At 40.8% G+C, this 25,004-nt stretch overlaps 3 protein-coding genes across 4 annotated transcripts; 2 read left to right on the forward strand and 1 right to left on the reverse strand.

Annotated features, from left to right (window-relative positions):
- Positions 1–1,994: 1,994 nt before the first annotated feature.
- LOC114363799 (omega-amidase NIT2-like) lies at positions 1,995–4,887 on the forward strand. Its single transcript, XM_028319620.1, has 5 exons — positions 1,995–2,253; positions 2,849–3,021; positions 3,949–4,117; positions 4,383–4,616; positions 4,701–4,887. The coding sequence occupies exons 1-5, from the start codon at positions 2,082–2,084 to the stop codon at positions 4,799–4,801; spliced, it is 849 nt and encodes a 282-aa protein (XP_028175421.1). The 5' UTR covers positions 1,995–2,081; the 3' UTR covers positions 4,802–4,887.
- Positions 4,805–7,244, reverse strand: Daao2 (D-amino acid oxidase 2). 2 transcript variants are annotated; one of them, XM_028319618.1, is made up of 8 exons: positions 6,962–7,244; positions 6,783–6,886; positions 6,398–6,601; positions 6,057–6,282; positions 5,882–5,943; positions 5,679–5,796; positions 5,070–5,178; positions 4,805–4,980 (listed from the first exon to the last, which is right to left on the reverse strand). In XM_028319618.1, the coding sequence occupies exons 1-8, from the start codon at positions 7,046–7,048 to the stop codon at positions 4,883–4,885; spliced, it is 1,008 nt and encodes a 335-aa protein (XP_028175419.1). In that variant the 5' UTR covers positions 7,049–7,244; the 3' UTR covers positions 4,805–4,882. The 2 variants fall into 2 exon arrangements, with proteins under 2 accessions (XP_028175419.1, XP_028175420.1); XM_028319619.1 differs by lacking the exon at positions 5,070–5,178 and having other exon boundaries at positions 4,864–4,980; positions 6,962–7,243.
- Positions 7,245–9,017: 1,773 nt separating this feature from the next.
- Xpd (general transcription and DNA repair factor IIH helicase subunit XPD) lies at positions 9,018–24,974 on the forward strand. Its single transcript, XM_028319614.1, has 19 exons — positions 9,018–9,278; positions 9,361–9,460; positions 9,555–9,652; positions 9,846–10,002; positions 10,164–10,266; positions 10,394–10,524; positions 12,965–13,185; positions 14,394–14,527; positions 15,546–15,662; positions 16,313–16,553; positions 17,709–17,776; positions 18,700–18,803; positions 19,531–19,629; positions 21,106–21,193; positions 21,290–21,381; positions 22,148–22,324; positions 23,250–23,320; positions 23,444–23,582; positions 24,218–24,974. Exons 1-19 carry the CDS (start codon positions 9,274–9,276, stop codon positions 24,353–24,355), a joined length of 2,283 nt encoding a protein of 760 aa, XP_028175415.1. The 5' UTR covers positions 9,018–9,273; the 3' UTR covers positions 24,356–24,974.
- Positions 24,975–25,004: the final 30 nt, after the last annotated feature.

The raw sequence follows: 25,004 nt of genomic DNA on the forward strand, positions 1-25,004 counted from the left end.
GTGATCGCGGAAGACTGTGTAACGTCGAAATATACAAATCAAGAAGTTAGGTCAGTGATCGCAGTATAGGATTACTAGTCTATGTATACGACCGGGATTTTGTCGTTTAGAAATAAAATATCTTCAAACTAGGTAGGTACCTAGGACTTAGCTTTATGAAAGAAAGCGTAGGTACTGGCAAAACTACGCATTTTTGCATATTAAGGGCCGATTTTTCTTTCGTCAGATAACTTTTAACCCTCAGTTTGCATGGTGACTAAAACTTACATTAAGTGTAAGGTGGAGACCCTACTGGGACTCCATATTTCAAATGAAGAAAAAATAGACTCACACTTATAAAAATAATACATTTTTTATTTGGTAACATAATATGGTTAATATACTATTAATTAGAAACAACAGAAATTAAAATATTAATTAACATTACTTTGAAAATTATTTTTTTCATTTAGTCGTAAAAATCACATAAAAATCGACATAGCCATTTTTTACCTCATATACTTAAAAAAAATTAACCAAAAATATTTATTTCTCTAAATTATGTGCACATAACAGTCTTCTTCACAAATAATATGTAAATTGTTACAAAAAAATTAACACGAAAAAACGTGCAATGGCTTAGTAACTAGTACGAGCAGCACATTGACTGCAAAACTTTTTCGAATAATACAAGCATTTTTTTGTCAAATTAATTTCAAAATAAGCCGTCTTCCTTTTAATTCATCAAAACACATCATCAACAAAATACAATATCATCAAAACAAATATTTCGGGACATAAGATGTAAAGTCCTTTTCTTTTCCTTCATCGTCTGCATTTTTTTCTAGATTTCCTTATATTATCTGAAGCTTCATTTTCATCTAACGTATTGATAAATTATGTATTGTGACTGTTAAATGCTTTTTGGTCCACTTAAACCGTAAATATAACCGTAGGATAAAAAAAAAACATAATTTTATAATATATTTTTTTGGTACACAAAGTGTATGGTGGAGTCCGCGGGGGACTTCGCAAGTGTCAATTACTCACCTTTCTGTGATGCGCACGCACACGACCTCTCGCCCCCGAGTTGGCCAAGACACCAAAGGAAGCTACTCAAGCAAACAGCACTGTATTCACGTATTGAAAAAAATTATGGACCAGAACAGTTTCATATGGAGTCCCTGGGACCTACCATGCAAATTGAGGGTTAACTGAAGAATAAAATTGTCATTTTGACATATTTTCCGTACTGAAACTGTCATTGTGCCAAACTTATTCTTCAGTTAAAAGTTATCCGACGATTGAAAAATCAGCCCTAAAAATAAAAAGCTTGAGTTAAAGTCTTTATTTTATGAAACTAGGTCAGGTACTTACTAGGATATTTAAAAGTATGAAATTAGCTAGGTATGAATTACTAGTAGTACTTACCTACTATTTAACACAATGGAATAACGATCATTACTTTGATATAAGTGATATACCTAAGTACATTAAGCACAATAAAAATATTATTTGCAAATTATGTATCAAATTATGTATCAATTTTAAAAAGTAGCTCTATGGGCGAACTTGTATTCTTAAAATGACCTTACATAATACACCCACGAAGTTTGTCTAACCTTCCGCCGTACACCCAACAAACACCCTGTATACATATTTAGATAAAACCTACTTTTTACTAAGTAATATGCATGCATACAACATGTTATTATGTATTTACTACTTCAAAATTAAAGCTTTGTCCTCAATTTTACGGATTACTTGCTCGTCTTGCTGCGTGAACCGTGCAAGGTAAAATACAGGGGGGCCAGAAAGAAATGCGCTTTTGAAAATTCAAGGAAAAAATCTGTATAAATATAACTATAATTATAATTTAGCTTATTACAATTTAAAGAAAATGGAATAAAATATATTATTTTTAAATTTACTTTACATTGTCCAAGTAATTTCCTTTACGGTTTCGACATTCTTCTAATCGGGCATCAACATTTTGAAAAGCTTTCGTTAAGAGTTTCTTTCAGGGCCACCCTGTATATATATCGCGTTATAAGACAATACACCGTCTCCGTGCCAGCATCAGTGCTAGTTGAGCATTTAATATGTCACTATCAAGACTACTTCCAGGTTTGAAGATAGCTCTCGTCCAAATGCTCGTGGGCCCGGACAAGGCCAAGAATGTCGCGGCCGCCGTGAAGGAGATCCACAAGGCCAAGCAACGAGGCGCACAGCTGGTCGCTCTGCCGGAATGCTTTAACTCGCCAAAGGAGAACAGTAAGAACCTGGCCATTTCTTTAAGGGTAGCCATTCATCAACGGATTTAAGTTGCGTTCGGTGTTTCGGTGATTTGGGTTCGCGGATAGTAGACGCAGCGTTATATGAAAGCAAACTAAATTCTGTTGCGTGTGGTGTGGTGCGTCTGCGGTCAATGTTATGGGTAGTAGGCACTACATTACCTATATACTTAAGTGACTGAATATTCATTCAGTAGGCTGTTTGATGTGACGTACTAATCAGAGGTCGCGGGTTCGTTCCAGCACCTTACAAGCATTTGTGTGCATGAATTTGTCTGGGTGTTTTCTAATAAGTGACACTGCGTTGTTTATATTTCCATGTGTTACTTACTCTTTCAAATTCCTCCAGTTTCTTAACTTTTTTGTCTACGGACCTCTTAGGAAACCAAGCACAATTTTAAGGACCCCTTAAATAAAAAATCTGCAATAAATTTCGATTACGAGACTTGGTGGCATTTATTTATGATTGTTAAATGTTTCATATAGGCTGCGGACTCCCATACATTATGCTTGTCAGGGGTCCGCGGACCACAGGTTTAGAAACACTGGGCTAAATTTAGCTAACTCCGTGACAGTGAACGCAGAGGAAGTGCCATTCGGGGAGACGTGTCGCGCGCTGTCGGCGGCGGCGGCTGAGGCAGGCGTGTGTGTGGTGGGCGGCACGCTGCCCGAGCGGCAGGGCGGCGCCCTGTACAGCACCAGCACCGTGTGGGACCGCGACGGGACGCTGCTGGCGCGCCACAGGAAGGTGGGTATGTTAGGGCGCTGCTGGTGGGCGGCACGCTGCCCGAGCGGCAGGGCGGCGCCCTGTACAGCACCAGCACCGTGTGGGACCGCGACGGGGCGCTGCTGGCGCGCCACAGGAAGGTGCGGTATGTTAGGCCTCAGCCTCGAGTTTAGCGGGCAGCGGGGCGGGAGCGGCGGAGGCGCGGGAGCGGCGAAGTGTTGTGTTCGGGGTTGTGTTGTCGAGATATTTGTTTTTATTCGCAAACGAAATGTCTGAACAACGGCGACAATTTTATTTCGATTCAAATTTATTCCTAACGCTCGATTTATTGTGGGCAAAAGAAGGAGTGCGTTGCCCGCTCCCGCGCCGCTGCCCGCTCCGGCGCCGCTGTTTTCGAGAACCGGTCTATTTGATTTTACGCATAAGATCATGCCGCTCCCGCGCCGCCGCCGCTCCCGCCCCGCTGCCCGCTAAACTCGAGGCTGAGGCCTTAGGGCGGTGCTGGTGGGCGGCACGCTGCCCGAGCGGCAGGGTGGCGCCCTGTACAGCACCAGCACCATGTGGGGCCGCGACGGGGCGCTGCTGGCGCGCCACAGGAAGGAAGGTAGTCTTCAAGCCTGGTTTCCACCAAGTGGAGAGGACATGTGTTATCATCATAATTTCAGCCTTAAGACGTCCACTGCTGAACAATGGGCCTCTCCCAATGATTTCCTTATTGACCCGTTGGTAGCGGTGGCCTGCATCCAGCGCCTTCCTGCTACCTTTATTAGGTTGGTTACAACGCATTCACATGACCTCTCCGCTCAGCCTCGGTTTGGAAATATGTTTTGTTTTTAAAATACATCACACACTGATACCGTTGTGGTGTTATGTTTTACTTTTTCATGAGAACTGTAACATTTCAGAGTACCTGCTATACCTACCTAGACTACTTAAAAATGATTACAGGTACACTTGTACGACATAGACATTCCGAAAAAGTTAAAGCACAAAGAATCTGAGATGCTATCGGCCGGAGACCAGATCACCACCTTCGTGTTCAACGGCGTCAAGATCGGGCTCGGCATCTGCTTCGACATGTGCTTTTCCGAGATGGCAGAGCTCATGGCTCAAGATGGTCAGTCAAACTGCATTTTCCCCCATAAATAAATACCAAAACTCTGTATTGATAATTTGTAAATACAACCCGGTCGAGTTAACTGCGCACCTGGCAGTCATGACGTCACATCGATGCTCTGGTACGGAACGGGGCGAACACATGGTGGTGTGCGGTTGAATGGGATGAGATTCGCATTCTAGCGAGGTGCGCGCGCAGTTAGCTCGATTGATTTGTTAATATTTGTGTCGTTAAGGGGACTAATAAGTAGTTTTGTAACCTGCAGGATGTTCCCTCCTAATTTTCCCCGGTGATTTCAATGTCACGGCTGGTAGGAGGTACTGGGAGCTAATCGGCCGCATTCGCGCGCTCGACCACCAGCTGTGGGTGGCGCTAGTGAGCCCCGCGCGTGACACCAGCGCTGACTACCAGTCCTGGGGGCACTCCATGCTCGTGGACCCCTGGGGAAACATCAAGGCCCAACTAGACGAGAATGTTGGGACTATACTGGAAGATATTGGTGAGTAGTATTACTTTAGGGCAGCACTAGTAAGCCCTCCGGTGTGAGACTGCTAAAGTTAGAGAACAAACTTTATTTTTACAGACCTCAATGTCGTGGAAGAAGTGAGAAGACAAATGCCTATAAAGCCTCAGAGGAGGACAGACTTATACAACACCGTCCGGAAGATGAAGATGTCTTCATAAAAATGTAAATTTACGTTCTATATGCTACATTAAATGACATCGTTTATTATTAACATCTTAAATTAACACATTGATAACTCATTAAAGTTTTGAATGTTTAATCTCAATCGGCGTTTTATTCTTCAATATGTCCACCACCTCCTGAGCACACCCCCAGAACAAGGTCAAGCCGCTTCCACCTGCAAGTAAGGCAATGAGTGAGACTTTGGTCTCTTATTGTCTTTTTCCACTAACGAAGGCTAGGTTCTGGTAAAGGCTAAGAACTCACCGTGGCCGTAGTTATGTATGACGAGCTTTCCATTTCTTACTTCGTGGTCCAGTCTGATTTCATGCCTCCCGGGCCTGAGACCTACCCATTGCCGGACCAGTTTTGCGTGCTGGAATCAACATTTATTTCATCATCATCATTTCAGCCACAGGACGTCCACTGCTGAACATAGGCCTCCCCCAATGCTTTCCATGTTGATCGATTGGTAGCGGCCTGCGTCCAGCGCTTCCCTGCTACCTTTACGATGTCGTCGGTCCACCCTGTAGGTGGACGTCCCACGCTGCGTTTTCCGGTACGCGCTGACATAGCCCGACGGATTAGCAAGCTGAAGTGGCAATGGGCAGGGCACATAGTACGCAGAACTGACGGCCGATGGGGCAGAAAGGTTCTGGAATGGAGGCCGCGTACCAGAAAACATTTATTTACTTAATAATAATTTGAAAGCAAATTAATTACCTAGGTACCTACCTATTTATGTAGACTGACTATTTTTAAAGCGTAGGAGCACGGTTAATTTATCAAACACTAACAGCATATCCCTTATCCATTACCTATACGTAGTACCTAAGTAGAAGGATCTTAACAATTGATAGTCAGGGATAGTCTCACCTCTAGTCCAGGGATGATCGTCCTGCAACCGTTATGAATGAAGTCGGTGTCCGTATTATTTATTTTAGTGTTGTAGTCATGCTCCTGGTGCGTCCCGCCTAGCACACAGGTTTCCGTACTGAAAAATACCACAAATTATACAACACTGTAACAGTTTGGTATAGGAAAAGGTATAAAACTTATTTGCTACTGATGATTCTTACTTTGGAATGATGTAGTTTCCGCCATCTTCAACAATGACCGCGTTGACCCATGGTGCTATCACCTAAAAAAATTTTAAAAGTCGATCACAAATGAATATCCACTCAATTTAAATAATAACCTAATTACAAAAGTAAATAAGTAATGTATTAAAAAATGTAAAATAAAAAACTTTACCTTTGAAATCTGTCCCCTTATAGGGAATACTGAACTATCTGGTACCAAATTCCTAGCCCCTAGGCCAGTGCAGTTCACTACCACGTCGAAATCGGTAAGTAAGGGATCATCCAAGGAGGTAATTTCGGCCCGTAAGATTTTCCCATTCGCGCATTTGAATCTTTCAGTAAAATACTTTAGGAGTGAAGAAGGATGGAGCACGAAGGTAACAAATGTCATCCCTGATCTTTAAAAGAAAAAAATGGGACTTGTACTTAATGTTAAATGTGTAATTTCTTACATCCTGCACCATTTTTTTATATTTTGTCAAGAAATTTAGACAATATTGAGAATAAGCTTACCTGAACTCTACATTGTACAATTTGCTATAGTAATTTAACTGAGTTTCATTAAGTTGGCGGTAACCAAACACCGAATTAAGCCATTTTGGAGGTTGTTGATATTGGATGTCCCGATAGAATTCATAGAATGGTATCAAGCAAACGTTATTTTCTCCTTCAAGCCAGAGTTCATGCAGAAAGTTATAAGTTTCAGCTCCCCATTTTCTGTAAAACATTATTTTAATTATCTGACTGTCTGCAAAACATTTTAGAACACTTTAACTTTAATAAAACATTGCCATTAATAAAATTTCAGGCGCTACCGTTAACACAAAGTCAAGAACAGCAAACGCTTCTTTATTCATTGCACAGATTAAATTTAACGCAAACACAATAAAACTCTTACGCTAATAAGTGTTCTGAAGTAGATCCGCAAAGATACGGGTACCATAATCCTCCAGACCCATCAGCCGTCGTGTCTGGGGAGAACTCATTAGAAACTATCACCACCTAATGAACACGTAGCAATAATATGTTAATAAAGATAAATCCATTTTTGCTTAACACAATCTGGATGTCTCCTACCTCTGCATGTCTGTAAGCCTCCTGAATTTTAACCGCAGAAGCTAGTCCATTTGCTCCAGCTCCTAAAACAGCAATTTTCACTTTCATATTGATAAATTTAAAGAAAAATTCTCTAGTTCATCAACTTAAACGAATTTTAAGTGGCTATCAGTTCTTATCACCATACAGGTCAAAGGTAATTAATCCGAGTAAGTAACCAATCTCTAGTAAAAAGGAACGTGCGTGTGAAAGTGCTTTATAATAATCATTCACACTACAAATCTTGATTTGTGAATTTATAGCATACTTACAGGATTGACAGTGAAATGAAAATAAAAAAAATAATTTTAAAATAAATTCAAGCAATTAATTAGAAGTATTTAATAAAAATAAACAAACCAAACTGACGAGAATTAAAAATTTAAACAGCACAATTTAGAAGGTCTTATCGCCAGAGAGCGATCTCTTCTAAACAATTGGATTTATGAAGATTGAGTAAAATATTATTTTATCATTGTATTCGTAACATTCATGTAACTGAGAGTGAGGACTATCCTCGTAAATGTTATCATCTGACTGCCAATGTCAAAAAAGCGGCGACTGGTTGCGCCGCCATAGTATAAAGTATATAGTATATCCCGGTGAAATATAGCCATAAGAGAGGTTCATAGAGTATATTATATAGAGGTAGTGATGTTCATGTTAAAAAAATATCGATATTATTTTCGATATAATATATCGTAATGTTCTATCGATACTTTGCGATATATCGAACATATATATCGATATTTTTGAAATATCGTAAGTAATTTCCTACTTACTCGTATTAAACTAGTTTCTAATATTAAATAGGGTAGGTTGATATTATTAATATGAGTCACAACATCTAGAAACATGCGATTTTTGGTTTTACGAAGGTAATACGATAGAGAATAATACAAAGTAGTAAAAACCACCGGTTATAGGGGCATTTTTTGGAGAAATTTATCAAATAACCAAAAAAAAAACACGAATTTAAAAGCAGATTTTTTTTTACCTCTTTTTTGTCGATAAAAATAGGTCTAGTTTAGGTCTAGTTTCATCTATTTTCATATGTACATTTTAACGTGACTCACACTGTATATCATGCATGCAAATGAAATCAATGGCCATACGACCCAAAAGTGAAAGATTTATAAATCCCAGTATTTCTTCTCTAAGCTTTGCAAAAACAAAATTTTATTGACCCTTTTGGCTTGCAATCTGCTTCTCTGCTGTGTAAGAACCTGTGCGGCTTTTGAGAAAAGTCGTTCAGATGGAACTGAGCTAGCCACCATGGTTAAATATTTAAAAGCCACATTGTATAACGTTGGGAACTGTATTTTATAGTCTGCCCACACTTCTAATGGGTTTCGTCAATCTACTCACTGGAGTCCTCAAATAAAGCGATAACTCATCTGAAAGACTTTCATTGGTATTATTTGTTTTCCAATTCGTTGAACCGGTTTATTTAAAGGAATAAGCAATTCGATTTTTGGTATATCGGATGAAATATATCGATATTCAATTCGATACTAGGCGTTTCGATAATATCGGATGGAAGCGATATTATCGCGTAATGTATCGATATTTTTTTAGTATCGATTTATATCGCCCACTACTATATAGAGGTTCGTGCTGAAGCAGGAAGGATCATCCCCTATCCGTCCCCCGGACACGGCCTGAGCCGAGGTCCGAGCCTACCGTGGCGCCCTCAGGCCGCGTCCGTAGTCCCCTCGATCGGGCCCACTAGAGTGAGCCCGCCGTAGGCTGGACTTTGGTCCAACACCGCGGTGGGCAACCCTCTTGTTGGGTTCGCCACTGATCGGGCGCCTTATGCGCTCGATACGGCCCGATCGCGAACGTCGGTCTGCGACCGACGCGGACGAGCCTGGGCTTGCCTGGCCTCGTCGGCACGCGCACCGACGATCGCCAAACGGCTAGAGTACCTTCTGTACTCGCCACTCTGCCCGGTGAAGCTGGAAAAGCTCCTCAAGCTACCAGCGCGCGTCCCTTCAAAAAAAAAAAAAAAAAAAAAGGAAGGATCATAACAAATAAGTAATCTGTGGTGCTTAAATAAAAAAACCAGTTCCATTTCAACAGAATTTTGCATACAATTTTACTTTCGCTGAAAAATTATCCGTTTGTGAATTTATACGTTAATATTTCAATGATTATAATCTTCGTCGTCAAGAAATTCAATAAAAACATTGAAACAGAACAATTCTTTACACAAAATAAACTCGGCGGCTTCTCTACATTTTCTTGAAAGTTTATTTATTAATTTAATAAACAACTAAGTGAATTACAATACAATGAAGTAAGCATTAATAAATGGAATAATTATTTAAGTATCTTTGCTTTTTGATTTCTCATAATTTATACACTTTTTGTGATTTTAGGTTAACTGTTGATGGACTGTTGGTTTATTTTCCGTACGATTACATTTATCCCGAACAATATGCCTACATGCTGGAGCTTAAACGTGCCTTGGATGCTAAAGTAAGTCGGAGAATATTTTAAGTAATTTAAGATTTGAAAACTGAATGCACCAAAAAAATTTTTCAATATTATGTTTGATTCATCTCTTTTCCAGGGTCATGGATTGCTAGAAATGCCTTCAGGCACAGGAAAAACCATTTCACTGTTATCTTTGATTGTGGCTTACATGATCCAGAATCCACATCATGTTAGGTAAGAAACCAAAACCTACAGAATTTTTGTCTATTGAAAAATCTTAAGAGTGCTTTAAATTCTCATCAATGATGAGAGCTGTATTGTTAGAAATGTCTAAAACATACTAATTTACTTTAGTTTTAACTAAATACTTGCTTACAAATTTAATTAAACTGTTTTTTCTTATAAAATGCAATGATAAATGTTTTAGGAAACTAATCTACTGTTCCCGAACTGTGCCAGAGATTGAAAAGGTTCTGGAGGAGCTCAAAAACCTGATCAAATATTACGAGAAGAGCCAGGGTGAGAAGCCGAGTCTCACTGGAGTTGTGCTCACATCCCGCAAGAATCTGTGCATACACCCTGACGTAAGATTTTTTTACTAGCTCCTATGTATAGGACTAATAATGTATTCCTGCCTGTAAAAAAGTTTTCATTGAACATTTTCACAATCAAAACTATTTTTATGAATGTATTAGGTAACACAATAAAATTTACAATGAAATTTTTTAACTTCTCGCAATTTTAGGTTTCGAGAGAAAGAGAAGGCAAGCTAGTGGATGGCAAATGTCATGCCCTGACTGCCAGTTACATACGAGAGAGGCATGAGCGCGACAGTACTGTACCAATATGTAAGTAAATATATCAAAGTGATTATTTTAGTTTCAAATAATTTCCATTCTATTGTCATTACTATACAGCCATGAGTTGGCACATAAAACAATAAAGGTATTGTCAAAAACATTTGTCAAATTGCAGGCCAGTTCTACGAAGGGTTCAACAGGGAAGGCAAAGAGTCAATGCTACCATTTGGAGTGTACACCATTGACGATTTGAAGCAGTACGGTGCTGACAGAAACTGGTGCCCATATTTCTTAGCTAGATTTGCAGTGAGTCATATTTTTATTAATATGAAATATACTTGAAGAATTGATGCTGTAATTGATCTGTCTGCTAACAAGACAAATTAGTAGGAATAAATGTTCATTTATAAAAAATACTGTATCAATTTTATAATAGTGGAAATCATTGGGATATGTAAGAGATTTCGTTTCCGGCTGTCAAACAGTTCACAACGTAAATTGAGGTTCCTGATTACAATCGTAAATACACAGTGCTAAAGTGCGCGATTAGTGCCGTATGCCACTGAAAACTATAGTTAACTGGTGTAACTTTAACCACAAGTGTTATCTTCGCTGAATATCAGGCGCAACGAGAATATTCCGCGTGTGAAATATTTGAGAAATCATCCAACAACACAGTGACATAAAAATCACTTGAAAACTACCCACTAAACCCCAAACAAAATAAAGAGCGGTGAACGATTTCCGGCCAACTGTCACAGGGTCAGTGTTGCCACAGCAAAACTATTGCCAGGAACAAAATAAATCTACCAAATAGTAGAAATGGACTTGAAAGTGATACTAGCAAAAATGGAAGAAATGAAAACAGACTTCAAAATGCAAAATGAAAAGTTAGCTGAAAGTTTCAACAGAAGCCTCTCAAAAACAATAGATGAAAAGCTAAAACCACTTTTAGACGAGAATATAAAATTAAAAGAAGAAGTTCAAAACCTACAATCGCGAGTACAAACCTTGGAAAGAGAAACTAGGAAAAACAACATTATATTACACGGCGTTCCTGAAAATGAAGCAAACGATAGTGATCTCAGGAATATAGTTATAGAGATATTAAATAAAATTTCCCAAAAAGTCGAAGGAATGCAAGACTGGGACAAGTGGGAAATCAGCAATGTGAGAAGACTTGGGAAGAAAAATACCGAGAAAAAAAGACCAATACTCATAACTCTTACACTGACATGGCGAAAGTACGAAGTCCTGAAAAACAATAAAAACTTTCCATCGGACATATATGCCACTGAAGACTACCCGAGAGATATCCTTATAAAAAGGAAAGAACTAAAGGAGAAAAAAGAGCAAGAAGAAAGGCAAGGGAAGATAGCGTTTATAAGATACGACAAACTCATAGTCAAGGATAGAGATGTAGATGAAACTAAAAGAAAAAGATCACCATCTAAGTCACCAAAAGAAAATCAGAAAGACACAAAAAACATAGCGGCTGCCCCTCCAAAAAAACTTAACAAGAGATTCGATACATTTCGTGCTAAACCGAACTCCACTTCAAACGAATCCAGGAACTAATAGAACAAATGCAACTCATCACACCGGAAACGGAAACTTAACTACAGTAAACGATAACAACATCTTACACAACAAAAACTCTCTCCCAATACGGCTGGTCACCGCGGGGGAAGTAGACCACCACCCTCCATCAAATAAAAACCAACAAAATGAAAACAATGAAACCTTAAGCAAGAGTAGTAAGTCGAGCAGAGAACAAGGATTAAAAATATGCACATTCAATGTTAGATCCCTATCTACAAACGAAAGAATCCTTGAACTAAACAATGCAATAGATAAAGTGACATGGGATATCATGGGACTCGCAGAAGTTAAAAAAATGGGATGCATCATAGAAGAACATAAAGACTATATATTTTGTTATATGGGAGAGACACGGGGACTTCATGGCGTGGGTTTCCTAATAAAAAAATCACTAAAAGAACATATAGAAAGCTTTTTGGGCATATCAGAGAGAGTAGCTTTACTAAAAATGAACTTTAAGGAAGGACCATTATCGCTGATCCAAGTGTATGCTCCTACTGAGAGTTCAAGCGAAGAAGACATCACAAAATTCTACAATGACTTAACAAATGCGCAAGAACTGGCTGACAAAAATAGATTACTCATGGGAGACTTCAACGCTAAAATTGGACAACCAAATCCCCAAGAAAATTTAATAATGGGCAAATATGGTTATGGCGTACGGAACTCCAGAGGTGAACGCCTAATACAATATGCATATGAAAACAAACTGTCAATCATGAACACATATTTCAAGAAAAAGGCTTCTAGAAAATGGACATGGTTATCACCTGATCATAAGACCAAAAACGAAATAATAATAATAATAATAATAAATGTAAGATTTGATGTTCTTTCATCATTCATGATTATATGTAATTTTTTTAATAGTCTGAAATGCAATTGTATAAAAAACTAGCGGCCGCCCGCGATTTCGTACGCGTGGATCCCGTTTTATCCCTTTTTAATTTTTCCTGAATTTTCTTTGCTATAAACCTCACGGAGCCCAAGACCTTTCCAACGAATGCAAAACCGTGGAAATCGGTTTGTGCGTTCTGGAGTTGTAGCGTCAGGAAGGAAAACCTGACTTATTTTTATATAGTAGATAACAGACTTCTTGATATACTAATTTGTAAAACTGATGGTGAATGTTTTTTTTCCACAGATAATCCACGCAGAGATCATAGTGTACTCCTACCACTATCTCCTTGACCCCAAGATAGCCGAAGTGGTATCCAAGGAGCTTCAAAAGGAGGCGGTGGTGGTGTTCGACGAGGCCCACAACATAGACAACGTGTGCATCGACTCTTTGAGCGTGAAGGTGACTCGCCGGACCATAGACAAGAGCACGCAGGCGCTACAGCAGCTGGAGAAGACTGTGGCACAGTGAGCTATGTTTATTATCTATGCTTTACTATTATATTGAGGTGCATACCATAGACAACGTGTGCATAGATTCATTGAGCGTGAAGGTGACTCGCCGGACCATAGACAAGAGCACGCAGGCGCTACAGCAGCTGGAGAAGACTGTGGCATAGTGAGCTATGTTTGTTAACTATGCTTTACTATTATATTGAGGCGCACACCATAGACAAGTGTGCATCGACTCTTTGAGCGTGAAGGTGACTCGCCGGACCATAGACAAGAGGACGCAGGCGCTACAGCAGCTGGAGAAGACTGTGGCGCAGTGAGCTATGTTCATAATCTATGCTTTATTAAATCTACCCTTTCTAATTTACCAGAGGCAAGAGGAAGGACTTGGCTTACTCTCCCTGGCCAGCTGGGTTCATTCAGCTCTGTCCTAATGAGGGCTATCGTTTTAGTGCTCACCAGTTGGCGCCACTGTAGAGTAAGGTCCTGTCACTTGCTAAGACAGTGGCGCCAACTTGTGAGCGCTAAAGTGGTAGGAAGACTATCGCATTTGCACTCATCAAGATGGCGCCACTGTAGAGTAAGGTCCTGTCAATCGCCAGGGGTGCCAACTGTTAGGTAAAAAAACGATAGCCCTCATTGCCGTGCCCTACAGGACCCATAATGTTCTAGTTTAAAGTTTATAATGGACTAGCTTTTGCCCGCGGCTTCACCCGCGTGAAATTTCGTTTTTCACAGATCGTCATAAATTATAGCCTATATGTTATTCTGGGTTATAAACAATAATACTGTAAAGTTTCATCAAAATCCGTTCAGTAGTTTTTCCGTGAAAGAGTAACAAACGTCCAGACATCCAAACTTTTGCATTTATAATATTACTAGCTTTTGCTCGCCGTTTCACCCGCGTGACATTTAGTATGTCACAGATCGTCATAAATTATAGCCTATATGTTAATCTGGGTTATAAACAGTAATACTGTAAAGTTTCAACAAAATCCGTTCAGTAGTTTTTGCGTGAAAGAGTAACAAACATCCAGACATCCAAACATCCAGACATCATGGCTATAATATTAGTAGGATGTAGGATTAAGTAGGATAGTAGGAAGGAAGTAGGATGTAATAAATGATTGAGTAATGATCCACCTTGCAGTTATGGTGTATGGTCTTTATTCTTTATTATGGACGTATACATAGATTCTAAAATGGTTTGCATCTTTTCATAGGATTCGCGAAGAAGACGCGGCGCGGCTGACGCTAGAGTATGAGCAGTTAGTCTCAGGCTTACGTGAGGCGGCCGTGGCTCGAGACACTGACACTATACTCGGCAACCCTATCCTGCCCGATGAGGTGCTCAACGGTAAGCCTCATCTTCATCAAATCATTTCGTCGTTTCAGACTCAATCATCATTATCATCATCATTTCAGCCACAGGATGTCCACTGCTGAACATAGGCCCCCCCCAATGACTTCCACATCGCACGGTTGGTAGCGGCTTGCATCCAGCGCCTTCCTGCTACCTTTATCAGGTCGTCGGTCCACCTTGTGGGAGGACGTCCCACGCTGCGTTTTCCGGTATGCGGCCTCCATTCCAGAACCTTGCTGCCCCATCGGCCGTCAGTTCTGCGTACTATGTGCCCTGCCCACTGCCACTTCAGCTTGCTAATCCGTCGGGCTATGTCAGCGACTAGTTCGTTTACGGATCTCCTCATTTCTGATTCGATCTCGTAAAGAAACACTGAGCATAGCCCTCTCCATAGCACGCTGTGCAACTTTAAGCTTCTGTATAAGGCCTATAGTGAGAGGCCACGTTTCCGAGCCATAAGTCAGACTCAATCATTTCAGTTCAAATCACAGTTCAAATCAGACCGATTTTAGCGTGAGAGGTGTCGTTAGATTCGTCTTAATCGTGAGAGTGACACTGGCTATAAAATCAAAATGGCGGATTTAAGACGCCATTATATCTTCCAAAAAATCGAGTGGGATATCAAAATAAAGGGCTTTTTAAGTAGCTTACAAAAATCTATGTTATTTAACTAAAAAGACTAAAATAAAATTATTATTGAATAATAAATAACATAAATGTTTATTCAAAAAAAAACCCAACTGCGTAAAAAATAACTAAAAAGATAAAAATAAACCTTAGTGTTCACAAATGCAGTCGGAGGCATCAAATACATAATATCACCAACAAACTGCATTTGTGAACAACAGTAAGGCTTATTTTTATCTTTTTAAAAAAAAACTCATAAAACTCATTTATTTTTGCAAATAGGCTTTTAAAAAGCACTTTTACTTCATTCATTTAGTTCATTTTTACGCAGTTGGGTTTTTTAAAGCCTATTTACAGGTAATAAGTGAATTGTGTGAATGTTTAGAGGTGGTCCCGGGCACGATCCGCAACGCGGAGCACTTCCTGAGCTTCCTGAAGCGCTTCATCGAGTACCTCAAGACGCGCCTGCGCATCCAGCACGTCGTGCAGGAGTCGCCCGCCGGTACGCAGCAATTTCAACTTTGTTACCTTGTGTTGAAGGTCCAAAATAATTAAAAAATAATAACTTTCTCCATTCGAGTGAAGGTTTTTAACAACTTGTCTTTAACAATAAAATACACTTGATATCCTACTTTCAGACGATTATCACACTGCACCGCGGACCGCGTGATTTCATATAAAAAATCCCGCGCGCGGACGCGTTGTCAGTGTGAAGTGCCGCGCGTGTTTTCTATACAAACTGAGGTACTTGCATACAATTATTAAATCTGTCGTCCCGCGTACCGCGGCGGAGCGCAGCGCAGTGTGATAATCGCCTCACTTGTGACATAATTTATGAATTTTCCAGAATAAAAATGTGTCTGTAGACAGGGTTATTTTAAAACTGATGATACATTTCAAAAAGGTTGTTTTTACATGACTTTTACATGTTGGTGATATTATTGATCTCAAAGTAAAAGTTGTTTGGAATTATAGGTAGACTAGAACCCTTCTGAAAAGGAAGCCTATAAAAATGCACATTTTTAATCTGAAAAATCACAACAAAAGGTTTTTTTATGTGCAAGTCCTTTTCAGAGCCACGTTTTAAATATAGCTTGCCTACCTTATTCATCTTGTTGTTGGTCCTTAACTAACCCTGTATAACCCGGCCAGGTTTCCTAAAAGACGTGGCGGCTCGCGTGTGCATCGAACGCAAGCCGCTCCGATTCTGCGCCACCCGACTGTCTTCGCTCATGAAGACGCTAGAAATTCCAGACCCGAGCAATTTCTCCGCCTTGACCTTAGTCACGCACTTGGCAACACTAGTGTCTACTTATACCAAAGGATTCACGATCATCATAGAGCCGTTTGACGATAAGACTCCGACGGTGTCGAACCCGATATTGCATTTTTCGTAAGTATAATAAAATACAGCGGCCGCCCGTGATTTCATACGCGTGGATCCTGTTTTACCCCCTTGGGGGTGGAGTTTCGTAAAATTCGTTCTTAGTGTGCACTGTGCACCTATGTTCTAAACTAAAAAACTAATATTATGTGTGTATGTATTAAAAAAAAAAATAAGTAGTATATCCGTTAAGCTAGCACCCATCATCAACAGCCCTTTACAGTCCACTGCTGGACTATGAGCCTCCTCCACTATAGTGGAGGGTTTTGCCATAATCCCCACGCTTGGCAGGCGGGTTGGAGATCGCAGTTTAAAAGATTGATGTTTGTCAGAGAGCGCTGCTGCCCGTTCTCTGTTTGATGTGTAGTCCCTAAGTCGCCTCTTACGACACCCGCGGGAAGAGTAGGGGTTGGTGACAAATGTATTCTACTCTGCCGTCACCACACTAGCACCCATAACACAAGCATATTAATTGCTTACTTTGGGGCTAGATGGCGCTGTGTGAGATTGTCCAAAGATATTAAAAAAAAAAAAACTAGGAGTCCTCCTAGCACTTGTAGTTTCTGAGATTTCGTGATGAGTGAGTGAGTCAGTCAGTGACCTTTCGCTTACATTATTATCTGGCTTGCCACATTATACAACTCGATCAAGCTAACCGCGCATCTCGCTAGAATGCGACTCCCACCCACGGGTGAGTAGTACTCAACTGAGTACCCCTACTCCTCGCATTTTTGTTCCGGCGTTTCTTCTCAGCACTTGCCATATGTTTGTCTCGAAGCGCTGGTAGGGCCCAAAAGATAAGGAGACATGTAAAGTGCCCCATAAGGGCTACCTTTTTCTTTTTTATTATTTTCTATTGACGTTCATAAGTGCCACTTGTGGTCTAAACTGAATAAATATTTTTGATTTTGATTTTGATTTTGATTCGCTCCGTCCGTACCAAAGCGTCGATCTAACGTCACGATCGCCAGATGCGCAGTTAACTCAACCGGGTTGTACTGTAGCTATACTTGCTTAGCTATAATCAATATTCACTTCGAATTTAAATCATTTCAGCGATCCTTATTCAGTAAATAGGAATCTTAGCAGTACATAGTAGCTCCAATGTTCTTTTACTGACCTGAAGCATGGAATTATATTGACATATTATGTATTTACTTTTAGATGTATGGACTCGTCGATAGCAATGCGACCAGTATTCTCCAGGTTTCAAACGGTGATCATAACGTCAGGTAATGTCACGCTTTAAGACATAATGCAACTAACGCTAAGTTACACCATCTAACTTTAACCGTAACTATTACGATAATTGGTGTTTTTTATGTGGAGTTTGACAGTCTTTTGACGATAGTTAAAGTAAGATGGTGCGATCTAGGGTGTAGATCGTTTCATCCAGGGATGTTATGAATATCCGTAACCGTAACCGAAACAGGTATAATATTATTCCTATATCCGTAACCGTATCCATAACCGAAACTACATATCCATAACATCCCTAGTTTAATCCACGAATTTTTGGTCTCGGTCGCGCGGGGTGCGGGGAGTTTGATCCGAGCAATCCGTAAGGCATTATTGTAGTGTGCGTGTGCACTCATGGATAATTTAGCGTGCACCGACAACACTCAAATATTTGCGGAAGAATGGTGGGGCGCGTCTTCGTGGATGAAACGATCAATAAGAATTTTAAACATTTTCTCTGCCAAAATCAAACAAATGTAAAGTAAATACTTTTTACATTAAGGTCTATGGTTTGTCTATGACTTTGACGTCTATCAAATGAACACATTGAAAACGCATTGTGGAAAATAAGAAGATAATTTAAGAGATAATAATAAACTTTAAATGTCGTTTCATAATGTACTCTTTCTCAGAGATAAAATAAACGCATGTGTTGCTCTGTAAAATAAAAGATTTATTCAATATGAATACATTTCTCATTGAAATAAACTAAATTCCTCATTCATTGGCCATAACACAAACCTGTAAAATAAAAGAAAAGACATTTAAAGTTTATTATTATCTCTTAAAATATCTTCTTATTTTCCACAATGACTTTTCAATGTGACATTCATTTGATAGACGTCAAAGTCATAGACAAACCATAGACCTTAAAGTAAAAAGTATTTACTTTACACAAACATAACAAATGTTGCAGGAACGTTGTCTCCGCTGGACATGTACCCCAAGATCCTGGACTTCAACCCCGTCATCATGAGCTCCTTCACCATGACGCTGGCCAGGCCCTGTATCTTACCCATGGTGAGCTATTCCATCCGTATTTAAAAGTAGGTTCAATAATTATTTTGATTTACTTACTGCTAATTTAATATACGGAAATTCCCGAAACAATTTAGATTAAGAATAAGAAAAACTTTATTTGACACAAAAAGAAAAAAATAAAAAACAGAACAAAGGGACTTAAAACTATACACGCATATTTTTGTGCCAAAAAGGCGCCCGCTCAGCATTAATAGAGCCACGCGTGCCCCGACGCTTAGAATTTTTAATTTTTCGAATCTTGACGAATTTAGAATTTTTCCTTTGAATAGTAAGCCAGCGGAGCTCCTCCTGACGTTTTTCGAAGTTTCCAATGTTTTCAATCCCTTTTATTCAAAGCGTGATGCCAGTATGAGCGACAGATACAGTGTGAGTCACGATAAAGTGCACATATGCAAATAGATGAAACAAGACCTATTTATATCGACAAAAAAGAGGTTTTTTTTTTAATTTTCATAGATTTTTTTTCTTCCAATTACTTATTGTAAAGAAAACGTAATAACTTTTAAACTAAGAGGTATATCCTGATTAAATGGCTGGACAAAGGCCTGCCCCAAGGATTTCCATAACGACCGGTCCTGCGCCTCCCGCATCCAGACTTCTCACGACCTTCACCAGATCGTCGGTCCACTTAGTGGGAGGTCTTCTTCTTTATAAATATTTCTTCAAATTGCATTCATGGCGACATTACAATAGGGTGCATTTCCAGATAGTGTCGAAAGGCAGCGACCAGGTGGCCATCTCGTCCAAGTACGAGACGCGCGAAGACGTCGCCGTCATCCGCAACTACGGACAGCTGCTCGTCGAGGTTAGTGCTCTAAAGTCCGGTCGCCGAGCACATAGAATTTCGTCCAATGATCCCAAGCTAACAACAAAATATTAATGAATTCAAAAAGAAAAGTGATATTCACCAAATTAACACTAGAAATAAAAATAAATTGGCTATACCCGCTTTTAGACTTAATAAAGTGTTTGCCACTTTTATGGGACAAGGTATCCATTTTTATAACAAAGTCCCTGATAAATATAAAGAGCTACCGTATAATAAATTTAAAGGTATAGTTAAAGATCACATGCTTAAAAAAGCCTATTATACAACTCGAGATTTTCTTAATGATAAGTCATCCTGGGAGTAGGATTATGGTCCTCTCATGCTCGCACTAAAAATAATTAAAATGGAAAGTAATGTATAAACTAATAATAATTTCTCAAATGTTATAGTGTCATGCTTCTCAATCTGGACTGTTACTTAGCTTTACTATTAGTTTTTTTTAAAGAGATAACTTGGAATTGTCATTCTCACTAAAATGTCTCTGGGGTGGTGGCGTAGTGAGGCGGGTCGTTACATTCCCTCTAATATGGTCGAGTGAAGCGATGGCTGGTTCACTCGTCATGTCTGTGAACAGGCGCTGCTTTCGGGGACTGGTCAATCCAAGTTATTCAAATTTATGTATGCGAGTCATTTCTACTAGTATCTTAATATGTAAGTCTAGATATTAGCACGTCACTACCTTGTTTAATATACCACGCAATCTTGTATACCCATTCTTATAAGATACACCATACAAGAATGCATGGTAAATTCAGTGAACTGCTCCTGAATCGAATGTACCTACTACTACTATTTATATTTATTTATATTAACCGGCAGACAGTGGTGACTGAGTTTGTTGCGGCGCTTCTTCTCAGCACTTGCCAAATGTTGGTCTCGAAGCGCTGGTAGGGTAAAAAGATTATGAGACATGTAGAGGCTCCTTAAGAGCAAAATGACGATTTGTAAGAACTATTTATTAGTCTAAACAAATAAAGAAATTTTGACTTTGACTTTAACCATCCTTATCGCTCACGCGTATATTGCTGTCGCGCTCACACTCACTGTAGCTGTCCGTCGCACAGTCGTGACAGCAATATTATTACACGTGCGCGATAAGGATGGGTAGCTTGGGGTCATTAGACGAAAATTCTATGTGCTCGGTGACCGGACTTTAAACTTTACGCACTATTGGCCCTAAAATTAAAATCTTTTTCATTTATTTTAAATCATACCAGAGTAAATACAAATAAGTAGGTCAAAATTCGGCGCAACACCCCGCTAAATTTTGTCAGTGTGTGCGTGCGCGCCGCATACGTATTGGCGCGCTCACATACAAACCGCGCTCGGTGCGTTTCTATGAATATGACCTACTCATTTGTATTTACTCCGTCCATACGTTTGACGAATCCAACTACATCCAACGTGTGGAGCCGACATTAATTTATCTATTTTCTTATTATTTGTGTGTAGATTTCGGCGTGCGTGCCAGACGGCGTAGTGTGCTTTTTCACATCCTACATGTACCTCGAGAGCGTGGTCGGCGCCTGGTACGATCAAGGTATTCTTACTTTTATTAAGTGCTCAATCAATTTTATATTTTATTGTTTCTAATACACATTAGTATTGTTTTACCCATAATTTTGTGTGTTTTCAGGTGTAGTAGCGAGTTTACAAAGGCATAAACTGCTGTTTATTGAGACGCAAGACTCGGCCGAGACAAGTTTCGCGCTAATAAATTATATCAAGGTAAGTTTCGGATACAATAACAGTTTAACTATGCTCTGAGATCCTGGCTGTACAGGAGGTCCAGCGATAGGAATAAAAAGTGGGATTAGTTCCGATAAATGCTCAGCTTTGACTTTGTTCAGATGCTTCAGGTTAATCATGAAGCGATTTGTCCTATAATTGCTTGCCTATTTAGTTATGCTACAGTGAATAGAATAAAGACTACCCTCACTCTTTCTGTGGATGTTGTAAGGGAGAATTATGCGAACATCAATAGGTCTAAATGTGTATCCTCCTATTATTATCAACCAGCCATAACCCAGAATGGTCCCGTGTCCATCCCAGGATATTGGGCTTCAGATATAACTTGCCACTAAAATAATGTAACTTTCCAAAATACTGGACTGTCCTGTCGATGACATTGACAGTGGGGCGCCACCGTCAATACCAGATCGCTGGTTCAGATTTTTGCCATGTTGGAAACCATATAGTTGAACGATGGTAGCGCCCCCCTGTCATTGAGTTTGGTGGGACAGTTCAGCGTGGGTCATCTATAACAACCAATGGCACCTTATTTGGGTATAATTGGGCGAGGGGCGGTGCTACTCTGACAAGTGGTGGCGTGGACTGTCTAATGTACTAAAGCTCGATCTGTGAACACGTAGAATTTTGTTCAATAACCCCAAGCTACCCATCCTTATCGCTCGCGGTAGCTTGGGGTCATTGGACAAAATTCTACGTGCTCGCAGACCAGACTATAGAAATTACAATGTTTTTCAATGGCTAGGCGTGCGAGAGCGGCCGAGGGGCAGTACTACTGTCGGTGGCCCGCGGCAAGGTGTCGGAGGGCGTGGACTTCGAGCACCACCTGGGCCGCTGCGTGCTGATGTTCGGCATCCCCTACGTCTTCACGCAGTCGCGCATCCTCAAGGCGCGCCTCGACTACCTCCGAGACCAGTTCCAGGTACACACGGCTGCTTATTTATTTTACAGAAACACTCTTTTCTAATGTTAAAAAATCCCGGTCTGTGAGCACGTAGAATTTTGTCCAATGACCCCAAGCTACCCACCCTTATCGCTCGCGCGTAATTATGTTGCTGTCGCGCTCGCACACTCACTGCGGGCGCCCGTCGCACAGTCGCGACAGCAACATAATTACGCGCGAGCGATAAGGATGGGTAGCTTGGGGTCATTGGACAAAATTCTACGTGCTCACGGACCAGGCTTTACTAGCACATAAGTCAGTAAATTCCTAGGGTTGTGGAGCAATGCGGATGCTACGTAACAAGTACCTTCTTCTTTTGGTAATGGCAACGAACTTTAGCTTTTTCGTCAGTGTAGCAACACTGCATTCCAATATCACATGAATAAAATTGACACTAAACAAAAACAAATCTCTCTCGTACCGCTCTACTACCGCAAAACCTACTGGGTATACGGTATGCCTCTATAAGTAGTAAAATAAGTAGCATATAATATCCTAATAAACTAAATATTATGCTTGTTAGAGAGTGGGTTCATTTTCTAACAGCGGTCGACTTCGATTGAACTAACATTCATCTAAATTCGCCAATTAAATATAAAATAAATAAATATCCTTGGACATTTTACACTGCGCCGCTAGCCCCAAACTAAGCAAAGCTTGTACTATGGGTACTAGACAACGGATATAAACATACTTAAATACTTTTTTTTTGTGAATACATACATATTATACATAGAAAACACCCAGACCCGTCACAGAAATTAAAATTCATCATTTCAATTTCTGCTCGGCCGGGAATCGAACCCGGGACCTCTCGGCATAGTAGTCCGTTCTGAACCACTACACCAAACGGCCGACATTCGACACCAATTCGACCATTTGAATGAAAACTATTGTTTTTCAGATTCGAGAAAATGACTTCCTAACTTTCGATGCAATGCGTCACGCTGCGCAGTGCGTCGGGAGAGCTTTGAGGTAATATAGTAAACAATTTACTTTTTCTTCTTACGTGACAAATTCTAAAGGAGGCTTTAATTTTTTTAAATGTTGTATTGTTCCTATCGAGAATCGAACCTGCAACCGTATCATCCATTACAGAGGCAAGACGGACTACGGCATCATGATTTTCGCAGACAAGCGCTTCAGCCGCGCCGACAAGCGCTGCAAGCTGCCGCGCTGGATACAGGAACATCTAAAGGATTCCCTCTGCAACCTCAGCACAGAGGAGGCTGTGCAGGTATTCATTTGTACTTGAAATTGTTTGGGAGCCTTATACTAGCGATTATTTGTCCAAGGATTTAACTTGCACGTGCTTGCTCGCCACACGTGTAGCTTGTTCAAGCCGCTAGGTGGACCGACGACATCATAAAGGTAGCAGGAAAGCGCTGGACGCAGGCTGCTACCAACCGGGCAGCATGGAAAGCATTGGGGGAGGCCTATGTTCAGCAGTGGACGTCCTATGGCTGAGATGATGATGATTGCATGATGATGAAGACAAGTAACAATCGCGATCTCCCGTCTTAGTTGCACATCTCTGTCGGAGCATAAACATCTGTTGCGCTAGCGTCGGTGTAGACCTAGTCACTCGTAGCTAACGTGATCTCAATGAGGGCTATCGTTTTAGCGCACACCAGTTAGCGCCACTGTAGAGTAAGGTTCACTTGCTAGTCGCGAAGACAGTGGCACCAACTGGTGAGCGCTAAAGTGGTAGGAGGACTATCGCATTTGCACTCATCAAGATGGCGCCACTGTAGAGTAAGGTCCTGTCAATCGCCAGGGGTGCCAACTGTTAAGTATAAAAACAATAGCCCTCATTAGGAGAGAGGAACACTCGTAGCCAACGTGATCTGAACAAAACCTTTTTATTTCCAGATCTGCAAACGTTGGTTGCGAGCCATGGCGCAGCCCTTCACGCGCGAAGACCAGCTGGGCGTGTCGCTGCTCACGCTGGCCCAGCTGCAGAGCCCGCAGCAGCAGCAGCGCATCGAGGAGCGCGTCATACAGAAGTGAGGCAGCAGGGCTAGTGACGCAGCCTCGAGACCAGCTGGGCGTGTCGCTGCTCACGCTGGCCCAGCTGCAGAGCCCGCAGCAGCAGCAGCGCATCGAGGAGCGCGTCATACAGAAGTGAGGCAGCTAGTGGAGTGACGCAACCTCTGCTACGTCGTAGAGTGAGCCCCGCGCAAATAATGTCGTGACCCACACAAACAAGTGATAACAATACAGAAGTGAGCGTCAGCCGCTTCGGGCCACGGAATCAGTGACGTGCCCTCTGCTGCCGAGGAACGCGTCAAACTGGAGTGAGCTATGTTACTACTGTTACACGAATAAACCATCCATTGCTATCGAAGAAAGCACAATACAAAAGTGAGCCAAGCGCTGGCGCAGGCCATAGAGTTAAGTGATCCACCCTCTGCCGTCGAGCATCGATCAAATAGCCACACCCAAATGTTGACAACAATCCCACTGTCAAGGAGCGTGTGATATAGAAGTGAGCCACTCAAAGCCCTCAAACGAGCTCCTGATTCAGCGTCAGGAAGAAGTGATTCCAATGCTGCCAATGAGGGTTTTCGCGAATGAAAGATCCGCTAGATGGCGGGACGTGGATGTGGGGTCTGACTGCTGCGTGATTGGTGGATTGTGACATATCTGTCAATGTCAT

This window comes from Ostrinia furnacalis, unplaced genomic scaffold, assembly GCF_004193835.3.
Source record: "Ostrinia furnacalis isolate ACB-3 unplaced genomic scaffold, ASM419383v2 OfSCF7299, whole genome shotgun sequence".
NCBI classification, from domain to species: domain Eukaryota; kingdom Metazoa; phylum Arthropoda; class Insecta; order Lepidoptera; family Crambidae; genus Ostrinia; species Ostrinia furnacalis.

Excerpts from the sequence above, each read along its gene's own strand:
- LOC114363799 (XM_028319620.1), top strand. The coding sequence starts at position 2,082 with ATGTCACTATCAAGACTACTTCCAGGTTTGAAGATAGCTCTCGTCCAA. Across the intron at positions 3,022-3,948 it reads TGCTGGCGCGCCACAGGAAG|GTACACTTGTACGACATAGA; the intron begins GTGGGTATGTTA and ends AAATGATTACAG. Across the intron at positions 4,118-4,382 it reads AGAGCTCATGGCTCAAGATG|GATGTTCCCTCCTAATTTTC; the intron begins GTCAGTCAAACT and ends TGTAACCTGCAG.
- Daao2 (XM_028319618.1), bottom strand. The coding sequence starts at position 7,048 with ATGAAAGTGAAAATTGCTGTTTTAGGAGCTGGAGCAAATGGACTAGCT. Across the intron at positions 6,887-6,961 it reads AGGCTTACAGACATGCAGAG|GTGGTGATAGTTTCTAATGA; the intron begins GTAGGAGACATC and ends CGTGTTCATTAG. Across the intron at positions 6,283-6,397 it reads TTGTACAATGTAGAGTTCAG|ATCAGGGATGACATTTGTTA; the intron begins GTAAGCTTATTC and ends TTTCTTTTAAAG.
- Xpd (XM_028319614.1), top strand. Across the intron at positions 10,267-10,393 it reads CGACAGTACTGTACCAATAT|GCCAGTTCTACGAAGGGTTC; the intron begins GTAAGTAAATAT and ends GTCAAATTGCAG. Across the intron at positions 17,777-18,699 it reads AACGGTGATCATAACGTCAG|GAACGTTGTCTCCGCTGGAC; the intron begins GTAATGTCACGC and ends CAAATGTTGCAG.